The 13161-nt window shown below is 39.6% G+C and overlaps 1 protein-coding gene and 1 long non-coding RNA gene across 37 annotated transcripts; one reads left to right on the top strand and one right to left on the bottom strand.

Moving 5' to 3' along the window:
• Window positions 1–1825: 1825 nt before the first annotated feature.
• Window positions 1826–6931, top strand: dctn6 (dynactin subunit 6). Of its 2 annotated transcripts, XR_011475393.1 has the most exons (8): window positions 1826–1931; window positions 4692–4756; window positions 4896–5001; window positions 5103–5191; window positions 5765–5812; window positions 5935–6077; window positions 6605–6776; window positions 6818–6931. XR_011475393.1 is itself a non-coding variant. In XM_024136977.2 (7 exons), exons 1-7 carry the CDS (start codon window positions 1894–1896, stop codon window positions 6701–6703), a joined length of 588 nt encoding a protein of 195 aa, XP_023992745.1. In that variant the 5' UTR covers window positions 1826–1893; the 3' UTR covers window positions 6704–6931. The 2 variants fall into 2 exon arrangements, 1 of the variants encoding a protein (XP_023992745.1); XM_024136977.2 differs by having other exon boundaries at window positions 6605–6931.
• Window positions 6775–7871, bottom strand: LOC139024136 (uncharacterized). Of its 35 annotated transcripts, none has more exons than XR_011475410.1 (8): window positions 7798–7871; window positions 7644–7693; window positions 7486–7513; window positions 7318–7443; window positions 7136–7275; window positions 7011–7038; window positions 6870–6967; window positions 6775–6828 (listed from the first exon to the last, which is right to left on the bottom strand). It is a non-coding gene; the product is annotated as an uncharacterized lncRNA (long non-coding RNA). The 35 variants fall into 35 exon arrangements; XR_011475412.1 differs by having other exon boundaries at window positions 7500–7513; window positions 7630–7693; XR_011475399.1 differs by having other exon boundaries at window positions 7630–7693.
• Window positions 7872–13161: the final 5290 nt, after the last annotated feature.

A 13161-nucleotide genomic window follows, 5' to 3' on the forward strand; every position in this document is an offset into this window, starting at 1 on the left:
CCTCTACGGGATCGGTTAAGAGACACTAATCATTCACATTTTTCTGTATACCTTGACAGTTATTCTAAGGGCCCCTGAGACCCACGCTGGTTTGTATAGCCAACCCAGAGGTATAAGGATAGAATGAGAATACTGGTAGCGATATGGCCACAGAAGCTAAATTCTCTAACATTAGCTTGCAAACATAGCCAGAGACGCTACTCTTCTAGCATTCGCATGAGACAGTTGAGATTGAATGGACCCTCTTTAGCACTTGTGTTTGGATACACAAATCACGTCAAAGTATGTATTGTAACTGCAGAAATTATTTGACTGTTTCTTCCGTTCTCAGATTCCTCAGAGCCACATGACTGAGCTGGGAGGAATAAGGAGATAGACAGCTATTCCACTACCTACACCACATTTCCTACCCAACCCTTTATACTTAAAATAAACCCCACCCCTTTATACTTAAAAGAAACCCCACCCCTTTATACTTAACAGGAACGCCATCCCCATTTATACTGTAAAAGGAAACCACTCTTTATATGAGAATACCCACCCTTTATACTGTAAAAAACCACTCCTTTATACTTAAAAGAAACCCCACCCTTTTAGCTTAAATATAAGACCCCCACCTTTATACTTAAAAAAACGCACCCTTTATATCTTAAAAAAACCCCACCGCTTTATCTTAAAATAACCCACCTTGACTTGTAATAATTAAAAAACCCACCCTTTATACTTAAAGACCCCACCTTTATACGTTAAAAGAAACCCACCGCTTTATACTTAAACAGAAACCCCACTCCTTTATACTTAAAAGACCCACCCTTTAATAAGCTTAAAAAACCCACCCTCGTTTATACTTAAAAGAACCCCACCCTTTATACTTAAATAAAAACTAAATCCTATCATTGGGTGGAGAGAAAATGTAAGCTTGGAAGTTCATTTCCCGCAGTTCTACACTAGTCTCCTAGTGTAGAATTGTTGGTAGCCTTCCCAGATCTGTGCTCGACACAATCCTGTTTGGGCTTTAGAAACAATTCTTTGATCATGGCTTGGTTTTTGCTCTGAATGCACTGTCAACTGTGGGACTATATTAGACAGTGTGTGCCTTTCCAAATCATGTCCAATCAATTGAATTTTACAACAGGTGGATCCAATCAAGTTGTAGAAACATCTCAAGGATGATCAATGGAAACAGGATGCACCTGAGCTCAATTTCTAATCTCATAGCAAAGGGTCTGAATACTTATGTAAATAAGGCATTTCTGTTTTTTATTTTTAATACATTTGCAAAAAAATTAAAAATTAAATGTTTTTGCTTGGTCTTTATGGGGTATTGTGTGTAGATTGACGAGGAAAATATTTAATTTAATCCATTCTAGAATAAGTCTGTAACGTAACACAATGTGGAAAAAGTCAAGGGGTACTGAATACTTTCCGAATGCACTGGTTATGATATCCGAGTGAGAATTAACCAACAAAATCAATGTGGGCCTCCTGGAGGTCRGGTTCCCTGGGCATGTGCCCTGTTAATGTATTGGTCCTTGGTGTTTTGATCACTGGGTGGTGATGTAGGCCTAGACTAGATCATTGATTCTCTTATATGGAATATTTTAGTTAGAGTGTTTTATTTACCTTCTGACCGATAATTGAAGTTCTGCGGACTGCAGCAAGTCGAAAAACTCGGTGATTATAGTAAACAAGCCAAAAATMGTGGTATTCCTCTCTGATAAAGCTGAAATCAATAGAGATCTTGGTCTGACTGAATTGCACCACCAAAGTAATACAGCAGAGTGCAGTAGAGAGGTAGAATTGCGGTATCCAGACATCAACAATCAACCACGACTGTTTTTCCSCCTCCAAGAATCATAATCAACTGTCGATAGTATCTTCTTCTCTGTCAGGATGGCGGACCCCAACACTAAACAGATGTCACAGAAAAGGTAATATTTGTACTAATTTAGTCACAAGGTTATATTAATAAGCATATTTTCTGGAACAATGTTGCTACAATGCAGCTAGCGAACCAACTATAATATGTCAATGTATTTTCTGGCAGGCTATGCTAGCTAGCAAAGAGGCAACACCCAGTAATGTTGTTAGCCATTCAGCTAGCTAGCTAACCAGTGCCGTGCCTCAGTAATATCAAAGATGACAGAATATATTCAGTTGTGTGCTTTACCAGAGATAGATAACGTCTCTGGCCTTAAGTGGCGTGTTGTTAGCTTGTAGTTTAGCGAACATAATTCACAGATTTAATGTATCGTATCTTTAATGGCTAACAACTGYCGGTCAGCTGGAGCCTCGTTTATAAATCGTACATACAAAATATACCCCAAAATGTGCATATTGTATTGCAAACTGGCAAATAAGTATTTTGATGAAAAGCTTAGTCACAAAAAACTGAAAACATATTAAAAATAATGCAGCCATTTGCCGTTAGTGTTAAGAGTGTTTATTTTTAGAATCTAAAATAGACAGMAATCTTATAATTACACACAGGAATCTTTTTCCTATTTATTTTATTTTCATAACCATAGAGTACCACAGTAGGAGTCATAATACCCTTAAAACCTAGCGGTCAAACAGGGATATGGTTTCAATTGTCTTTTCACCATACATTWTTTTCCATAGGGGATTTTAGAAATACTTAAAGTAAGGGCTGTGTTTCGTTGTAGGCTTACCTTGGCATGATGTTTTTATAATCGTGTAAATCTCTCTAGGACAAGTTGACTTTTATCAATATATTCACCTGTATTTACCACCCAAAAATGTAATGCTAATTAGCGGCTAATGTGGCTATCATAACGAACTACAAATGCCATGATGACCTGGTCGAGACTGCCGAACCGAGGCAAAGGTCAGAATCTCTGGATTAACTATCTAATGTTAGCTACATGTAGTAATGAATAATTTGGCAACCTTTCTTTAAATGGGCAATTCTGTGAACCTACTTGTAAATTGACACAATAACTGTTAGAAAAGGTCCAAGAGAGATTTTACATGGTTATCAAAACGTCACACCAAAAGTAAGCCTACACGAAACAAAACCCTTATTTGAAGTTTTTCTAAAAATCCCCTATGGGAAAAATGTATTGTYGAAAAATTATTGTAACCATTTCCCTGTTTGACTGCTAGGTTTTATGGGTATTATGACACCTCCGCTGTGGGGTTCTATTGCAGAATATATTGCTCACCTTTCCTGGCTGTAATGTGTTCATATTCCCCAAGGAGCCTATACAACAAATAAACATGTGCATCTCTTGTTTAATTGGACCTAGTAGGCTAGTAAATAGATAGCTTAGTGTATATGTATTTCAAGTTTTGCAATATCATAGGCAGCGCGGTTTACAATAATACCGGCATACAGTCTAATTMAACCACTGAACTTTTACCCAGGCCTATGTATGCTACTGTAAGTATTGTAATTGCATGTGTTTCATGTCATATTTAGGTTGGGGGGAAAAGTTGATGGAAACATTGTTGAATTCAAATGTTCTTCTGACATGTCCACAACCATTTTCCATTGTTTTCTTCTTCAGAAATGGACACAGTCCTTTTCCATATACACCATAAATTACTGCTAAAACATTCTACCAAGACAGTAGACTGGTAGTTTATGCAAAATATTTGACCTTATGGGTAGTCTACAGTATTGCTGTGCGATAGGAGCGTGACATCATTGCCTATTCAATCTCAGAGCCTATATGAAGGTAGGACACATAAACCCAATAATCTATTATTAATAAASAAAATATTAAACAACAATTAGTCCTTTTGCATGCRGTGGCCTAATGCCAATAGTTKAAAATTATWCAAATAAAGGGRGTTYTRGTCACCATAAAAGGMGAATGGAGGYCGTTTRCCAGGCAGAGTTTTACGACAGGTCTGATTTTATAACGGGAGACATGCGTATGTATCACGTTTGCCAAGTTTATAAATCTTAATATCTTCAGAAATGGCGCAAGCAGAGATTTTGTGTGACATTTACGCAACGGTTATAAATGAGGCCCCTGATGATAAAATGGTTATGTTAACTAGCTAGCTAAGTTAGCCTGCTGCTAACCATTGCTGTTTTTGCTAGCTACAGTAACGTTAGCTCATCAAATTAGAAGGCTAGATCATTGCCATCTTGGAGATACGTCTGAGTAATAATGCCATGACTTTGCCTGGCTACCCAAACTCCTTGCTACGCCCACGGACGTTAGTRTCTCTCCGCAATGGTCGAGTACGTTTTGCGTGTCCCAGGTGGGTGGAGTTTGGCATTTTGGACCATTCTGTTGGTCCTTAAGTGAAATTACCACCCACTCGGGGCACCGGGCCATGCAAATCTAACTCCACCATTGATTCTGGATCTGAGTACCTCCCTGACGATTTCTAGAATGGAAATCCACTCCAGATGTCTTATTGTTTTTTTTTCTGGAACCCATCGCAGAACACGTGGGTAAAAGCGGCGTTTTGAAAAATCCTCATTGGCTTTGATACTCCCAATTGGTTAGAGATGATCCAATCCGCTGATTACTTGTTTTGTAAACCATCACTCATTTTGACATCACCACAAACGACTTCAACGATGGCAATCTCAGACTGAAGTATGTAGCAAACGATGGAGTAGGGGGGGGGGGGGAATTCAGTTTGAGTAGTCAGGCAAGCCATGGCTAGCTACCATCACAATCTCATGTATTTTCTGCCAACTCTTGCAGTGCCAACATTGCTGCTGGAGCAGTTGTGTGTGTAGAGAGTGAAATTAGAGGAGATGTGACCATTGGTAAGAATTTATTCATACTCCATATTGTTTTGTTTTTTGCCATCAAGTATCGTTTAGTGTTTTATCCATTTTCCTCCAAATCAAAATAAGCAAACTGTGTAGCATTATAGATGTATCAATTGTCTATTCCTTCCGGCAGGTCCAAGAACAGTGGTCCACCCCAAAGCACGTATTATAGCTGAGGCAGGCCCTATTATCATTGGAGAAGGCAACCTGATTGAGGAACAGGCTCTCATCATTAACAGGTAGGTCACTACTATGCAGTTAGCTGTGTATCCAATACATCCACGTCAATTTTAACACGCTCTTTTTTTTGTATCTCTACATTTTGCCCTACGATCTTTAGTTATCCAGAAAATATTATGCCTGACACTGAAGGAGTTGAACCCAAGACCATGACGATTGGAATCAACAATGTGTTTGAAGTCGGTTGTGGTATCCTTCTACTGCACGTAGTCACAATGACCGGTTGTTGTGGACCATTTGCTCAAGAAAACGAATGTGATGTTACTGCTTTGTTAATGAGGGACGTCGGCTAAAGGCTAGTTTAACTAATGTCTATACAAGAGGAAAAATAACCAAGTATTGTAATGACATGTTTATTTTGTGTTGTCTCCCAATTGTTTTTGGAGTGGTTGAAGAAAATGTCTTAACACTCATCACCTTTAAACCTCAACCAACTCATCACTTCTAAACCTCAACCAACTCATCACTTCTAAACCTCAACCAACTCATCACTTCTAAACCTCAACCAACTCATCACTTTAACCTCAACCAACTCTCAACTTCTAAACCTTCAACCAACTCTCATGTTTAACTCAACCAACTTGTCATGTTTAACCCTCACCAACGTCTAATGTTTAACCCCATCACCAACTGTCGTATGTTTACCCTCACACCGTCTCATGTTTAACCCTCAACCAACGTCTCATGTTTAACCCTCAACCAACGTCTCATGTTTAACCCTCAACCAACTTGTCATGTTTAACCCTCAACCAACTTCTCAAGTCTCTCAAGCATTGAAAATTGGTGACAACAATGTCATCGAGTCAAAAGGTAGGATATGCTTATAAAATACACGGTGCCTATACATAAAGATGAAACCTTCTGCTGTCATTTGGAAGCCAATTTTCGATGCTGTCTGTATGATGACGTACAACCCTCGCTCTCTGTCTCAGCGGACTTAGGGAAGAACGTCATTCTCACCAGTGGCTGTATCGTCGGCGCTTGTTGCCAGGTGAATACGTGTGAGGTCATTCCCGAGAACACGGTCATCTACGGGGCTAACTGCATGAGGCGTGTGCAGACAGAAAGGCCTCAGGTTTGTCTCTACCGTGYATTCCACCTAGCTCTTCACTAAGGAAAATACTAGACAGTTACATTTTGAGTCATTTATCCAGAGTGACTTACAGCAGCACTTAGGGTTAAGTGACCGTGACATTTTTTATCTAAGTCGGCACAGGGATTCAAACCAGCGACCTTTCGGTTACTGGCCCAACGCTCTTACCCACTAGGCTACCTGCTTACCCCATGTGCCAATGTCCGTACTAGCATACCACTGAGAATGCTAGCCCAATACATCACATTATTCTAAATGCTATGCCAGTGGAGGTACAGAAAGTGATTCTGGTAAAGGACACCCAAGAAAATATTTTGTCCTTTAAAAAAAATATATATATATACATATATTCTCTGCAATGCTAGTGGTTGCATTGATATTGTCATCAGGGGATAGGTTTTTAATTTTATGATTTAAATGCTTAGGAATTGTTTTATCTTCTAATATTGTAATCTCTGACAGTTGATTTAAAATGTTCTAATTTGTTCTAATAAAAATGTATCTTCCAGCCTCAGACGCTCCAGCTAGATTTCCTCATGAAGATCCTGCCCAACTACCATCACATGAAGAAGACTGTCAAAGGAACCTCCACCCCTGTCAGAAACTAACTTCTGACTAACCAAAGATCAGCATTCCCTGACGCTCACCAGACCTTAACAATGGAAGGTGTAGAGACTCAATTATCCTAGACCTGATGTCCTAGACCTGATGTCCTAGACCTGTTGTCCTAGACCTGATGTCCTAGACCTGATGTCCTCGACTGATGTCCTCGACCTGTTGTCCTCGACCTGTTGTCCTAGACCTGATGTCCTAGACCTGTTGTCCTACAGCTATTGTCCTACAGCTATTGTCCTAGACCTGTTGTCCTAGACCTGTTTTGTCCTAGACCTGGTGTCCTACAGCTGTTGTTCAGACCTGATGTCCTCGACCTGTTGTCCTCGACCTGATTCCTAGACCTGATGTCCTCGACCTGTTGTCCTCGACCTGATGTCCTAGACCTGATGTCCTCGACCTGTTGTCCTCGACCTGATGTTCTAGACCTGTTGTCCTCGACCTGTTGTCCTCGACCTGTTGTCCTACAGCTGTTGTCCTACAGCTGTTGTCCTCGACCTGTTGTCCTCGACCTGATGTCCTAGACCTGTTGTCCTACAGCTGATGTCCTCGACCTGATGTCCTCGACCTGATGTCCTCGACCTGTTGTCCTCGACCTTGATGTTCTGACCTGATGTTCTAGACCTGTTGTCCTCGACCTGATGTCCTACAGCTGTTGTCCTAGACCTGATGTCCTAGACCTGATGTCCTAGACCTGTTGTCCTAGACCTGTTGTCCTCGACCTGTTGTCCTAGACCTGTGTCCTAGACCTGTTGTCCCTAGACCTGATGTCCTCGACCTGATGTCCTAGACCTGTTGTCCTAGACCTGTGTGCCTACAGCGTGTCCTAGACCTGTTGTCCTAGACCTCGGTTGTCCTAGACCTTGTTGTCCTAGACCCTTGTTGTCCTCGACTGTTGGTCCTAGACCTTGATGTCCTCGACCTGATGTCCTAGACCTGTTGTCCTACAGCTATTGTTCTAGACCTGATGTCCTAGACCTGTTGTCCTCGACCAGATGTCCTGGACCTGTTGTCCTCGACCTGATGTCCTAGACCTGTTGTCCTTCAGCTGTTGTCCTCGACCAGATGTCCTAGACCTGTTGTCCTACACCACGTAAGAAGTAGTTTCTCTCCTCTGAGGCATGAGTGCACATTCCTAGCTTTTCTCAATTCCCAATCATAAGAGAGAGAGCCCATATGCAGCACTCCATTGGATCATTAGCTAAACCAATAGTAATACAGTTCCTGGTTTTGTTTCTTATTTGTCTATCTTGCTCTTTTTATTGTATAATTTTTTTTTGTCTGTTCAAATGTCATATGTTGTTTTTCTGTRTTAAATTTAGCAGATTCAGTTTTTATGTTAATGTATATATTTTCAGCTTTGGTTGTTGTGAAATATAAAGCTATTTAAAAGAAACAATACAATTAACATGGATTCATTCGTGTGTGTTTTTTCACAGACTATTATAGGCCCCTGAATGTTGTGTATGTAGTTTTATGTAGACAAAGTATAAAGACAGTGTTAATTGTTTTTTTCTAAGCTGTAGGGAAAGTGCATTGTGCCACACAGCGCTCAGTTCAGACAAGACAATAGGCTCAGGAGTCCATGAAAGATTTGCTCAATGTTTTTGATGTTATTCGTTTGATTTCCACAAGGAGGTGCCAGTGAGGAATTTATTGTAGCTTCCACCCATATCAGTGACAGATACATGACACACACTGGGCATGTGACTAGTCACAGGTTGATGTTATTAGCTTAGTGGACCCTTTTTGTTATGAAGTCAAAGTATTTTCTGATATCTGAACAGGTTAGTCTGACTTTCATCTAATGGGGAAGGTGTTGTCATATATAAACGAATGTAACATTATTCAAATAACAAAATTATACCTCAAAAGTAGGAATACAAATCCCAGAACATGATATCAAGCTCAAATTATATTATGTATTCAATATTCATGCAGGGTCATTCTACGAATAGAGTGCCGTTCGTCTATAGTAATTTTGTGAAAAAATAGCTATGTATTTGTCCTCCTTTTAACATTCTGTCATAAAGAGCACATGTTCAACTTCATAACTAACATGTTTTCCCACCTCAAGAAGTTAAATGAGGAGAAATGACTATTAAAAGTTGATGATTTAATCTCCTTGTGACAGGGGGGATGGAAGCTTGTGTGCGACATGGAGGGAAAATTGAATGCAATCTTAACAATATTTGAACTTTACAGGGTTGACTTTAAACCTGAGGGACAAATGTAAATTCATCACATTAATTAAATAACAATATTCAAAAATTCCTTTCTCATAGCAACAACAACGACAATGGTGACATTTTGGGGTTAAGTGGGTTAAATTTTTTCTAGATGTTGGACAAACATGATGTGGGACATTCAGAGAAAWCAAATCATTTATATGAATACAAACACAGTATTTGATTTTAGTTTACTTTAGTTAAAGTGTAGATGTATGTGATTCAACTGTTAAATTGAGTGTTTTATCAAAATGTACACACATAATGTCCGGGTGACACAAAACACACTCTATTCGTGAAATGACCCAAATACTAAACAAGACTATTTACACAGTCTTTGTTTGGACCAAATAAACTAGGAGTGGCCCACATTTTTGCCGAGGGCATTAATCTTCTAAGGCAGGGGGTTGTCAGCATGACACGGTGCTTCCTATCAGGGGTTGTCAGAGTGGAGCCTTGCACTATAGGCCAACACAGCGGGAGCTCGAGATATACAGCTGGTACACTGTAGTGGGCAGGGGTGTGGCTGCTACCCCTACTCTCACTACAGAGCAGGGTGGAACAATGGCTGCCCCCCAAGGCTGTTATTTAGAGCCCCCAGTCTGGTGTTCCATCTGCACCACAGACAACCCCTCTCCTGTGTGTGTGTGTGTGTTTGTCAAGGGAGCTTTTTAATGATTTAAAAAAAAATCTTCTTCCCTACCGGGCACAGACGTCATTTCAACGTCTAATTGACATTTGGTTGAGTTGTCAACTAACGTGAATTCAACTTGAAATCAACAAAACATTTCACCATGTCATTAGATTTAGGGTAAAAGTTAGGTGAAAAAAAAGACCAAAATTCCATAATGTTGATTACTTTTTGCAAATCCAATCATATTGTTGAAATGACGTGGAAACCATGTTGATTCAGCCAGTTTTTTGCACAGTGGGTTCTTTGGCAATGTAGACGAAAGAGAACGGAGTATGTAGAACCTGTCATTGTTGCGAGGGCAGCACACGCTAGAAGCTACCTTTTCTACCAAGRTATGTAAGTAATTCAAGCAACAGATACAGTCAAAATGAGGTAAAATGTTTTGTTATGTTAGACACAGATTAATCCTAGTCCTGGTCTGAAAAGCAGTCAATGGAGAAACAATGWTTTTTTTATATATTTTTTAAATCCAGGACTCTTAACATAACAAAACATTTTACCTCCTTTTGACTGTATCTGTTGCTTGAATTACTTACATAGCTTGGTAGAAAAAGATGCTTCTGTGTCCAGAAACCGGCCCCAAAATGCATAACATCAACAGAGTTACCATAGAGAGCCCACACACATTTCTCCTATGGAGAATGTTTTGTTGTACTTTTCATGCGGCCGCAATGCAGCAGCTCATGGTAGGAAGCACAGCTGGCGTCTCAAACTGCCAATACTCATTGAATGAGCCCCAGATCAACCAGGGGGCTAATTATTTCACCGGTAGAGTGGAGTGCAGCAGGGGCCCTCGCTTTCCAGTTTCACTTTTTACCCCCTCTTCTTCAATTTTTATTTTTGGGGTTTGCCCTCCGCAGCGCCAATCAGTTACTTTAATTTGACAAGCGGGGGACAGATGTCCGGCGTATTTGTGCGGATGTGCAGAGCGACAGGGACCGTGCGTGCGCGTGCGCGCGGGCGCATCTGTGGCTTTTCTAATCTGTGGACGGGTTTTTCTGAAGCTCGGGAGGCAGGGGCATATGTTGATAGGGAGCGGAAGCAGTACGTTGAAATGCAATGCTATATTTGGGAGCTAGTTATTTATACTCCCCAAACACATAGTCTTTTTGAAGAAGAATAGTTCGGCTGTCACGGGTGAATTAAAACAGAATATATTTTGTTGTTGTGTCTGAATGATTGTTTTTCCTTGAGTATTTGCAGGATTGGACATTCATCAACCATGAAAGAGTTCACGTTTTATATCATGTTTCCATTTTGTGTGCAAAATTATGTTTTTTTCCCCGTGTGCCATAATTAAATCATAACACTAATATTTAGTCTACTAGAAACTATATCATACATGCAGAAAGGCCCCACAGCATGTTATCTTAAAGGTCCAGTGTAGTCAAAAACGTGATTTACCTGTGTTAATATATATTTCCACACTATGAGGTTGGTATAATATGGTGAATTAATGAATAAGAAAATAAATTATGATAATGCCCTTTTAGTGTTTGAAAAGACCGCCTGAAATTTAAGCCTGTTTTAGTAGGATGGAGTTATGGCCAGTCTGATGACGTCACCAGGCAGTAAATTAGTTAATAGACCAATAAGAAAGAGAGTTCCAAACCTCTCTGCCAATAACAGTAAGCTTTCAGTATTCCCCTCCCCACTTAGACCACTCCCAGACAGTCCTAGCAAAATTCTTGCTTGATCAATTGCTCTTTTGCTAAGAAGCTATCTTTGTTTATTTTTGACAATTTTAACTGAAAACAAAATCAAAGTAAGGTACTTAATTGTTACTCAAAAATGATTTGATATTGAGATTTATTTTGAAATAAACATTTGCATTGGACCTTTAAGCGACCATAAATATTAGTACCTGAGTATCTGTTATAGGAGAACTTTCTCTAGAACTTTCTCTAATTCTATATGTTAGGMAATTAGTAGAAGCCATTTAAACAACATACAGTACATTTTCCTTCCACTGTTCTGAAAGCCAACCTTTTTTTACAAAATGTTTCACAATTTATTGGGGATGACAGTGTACACCAACCAACCAGCTTAGTAGCCAACCACGAACATCATTTACAAAATAGAACCTCATCTATTTTCATATTCAGTACACGGTTTGAACACACAAACTAGATACAGTTCAAGTCGAGTTGTTGTCGGTCATGTTGAAAAAAGGCCACTATTAGTCCGGCGGAGATGAAGGCTTTCTGACAGCTGACCTTTGCATCCTGGTCTGCTTCCCTTTTGAAATGTGAAATGTGACCTATAGGGCACAGTGGCATCCATTGCATTTCAACAGGAATAATTAACTTCATCCCTGCAGGGACTAAGACTACACTGGTTGTCATGTCCTCGGTCCTTGTCCTTGCCTTTTAGATAAACAAGGGTTCCCATATACATGTAGTTAGTCTCTATCGGGACTATGGTTTTCCCGCAATCCTATTTTATTGAGCATTAATATTTCAGCATTGGTTTCTGCCTTCGGAGACATTCGACATGCATATCAACTTGTTGAAGTTGTGCTTGACAAACACAATATCCACAACAGTGTTTATGCAACTGTTGATATAATCTGTTGATATAATCTGTTGATATAATCTGTTGATATCGAAAGAAAAATAGATTTCTGGATCAGGAATATTTCCATAACACCAATCATAACACCAGTTGCCTGTGATCAGTCTCTATAAATGTCCATTTGAATGATAGTATATGGGGAAAAAAGGACAACAGCTTTAGCTTTTAAGGAGAAGGAAACACACATAGAATGGAAAGTAAACAACAGCAATTCCGCCTGTGTTTATATACTGTAGCTCCAATCATTTTCCTTCATCAAAATACCTTATCATTTCTTGCGTACTCTTGTCTTTGTAATTTAAATCAAACGTTATATCAGAGATCCCAGTTTATCAAGTCTGAGATAAAGTTGTCAAAAAATATAGACGGCATAACGGTATAATCAAACAAGCAGTTATATTCAGACACAGATAGTTGGTTGTCAGACTAAGCAGACCTCAACATTATTTTGTTTTATGTAAAGTCGAAGTCTTTGGTAATTTACAGACCTGAAGTCTAGCCTGATGAATACAGAATGAAAGCTACTTTCACTATTTTGGATTCACCAGGCTTAGTTAAGTTCCCCCCCCTCCCAAAACATGTACACTTTCAATGACTGTGATATGTGGTTGTCTTAGCTACCTTAGTTGATTGCACTGACTATTGGATAAGCGTCTTTGCTAAATTAGTATTTTTGGAGAGACAAGGGGTTATGATAAAGGTTTTAGATGTACTCTTAACCCTGTACACTTTCTTCACCAGCAAACAAAGGAGAAAGTATAACTTCTCAAAGGGTAACCCTTTGTCCACCCCTTTTGAATTACATTCTCTCTCAAGACATTTTAGGACCTCTCAGAAGCATTCCAAGAGAACCTTATACTCCATTACACGTGTCAACAGAATGGAAGCCAAGCCTAAAGGACACACTTAAGATGTCCTCTGTTCTCTTCTTAACATTTTATCTACTCTCTGACCCATT

Source organism: Salvelinus sp. IW2-2015, unplaced genomic scaffold (genome assembly GCF_002910315.2).
Source record: "Salvelinus sp. IW2-2015 unplaced genomic scaffold, ASM291031v2 Un_scaffold1060, whole genome shotgun sequence".
Lineage (NCBI taxonomy): Eukaryota > Metazoa > Chordata > Actinopteri > Salmoniformes > Salmonidae > Salvelinus > Salvelinus sp. IW2-2015.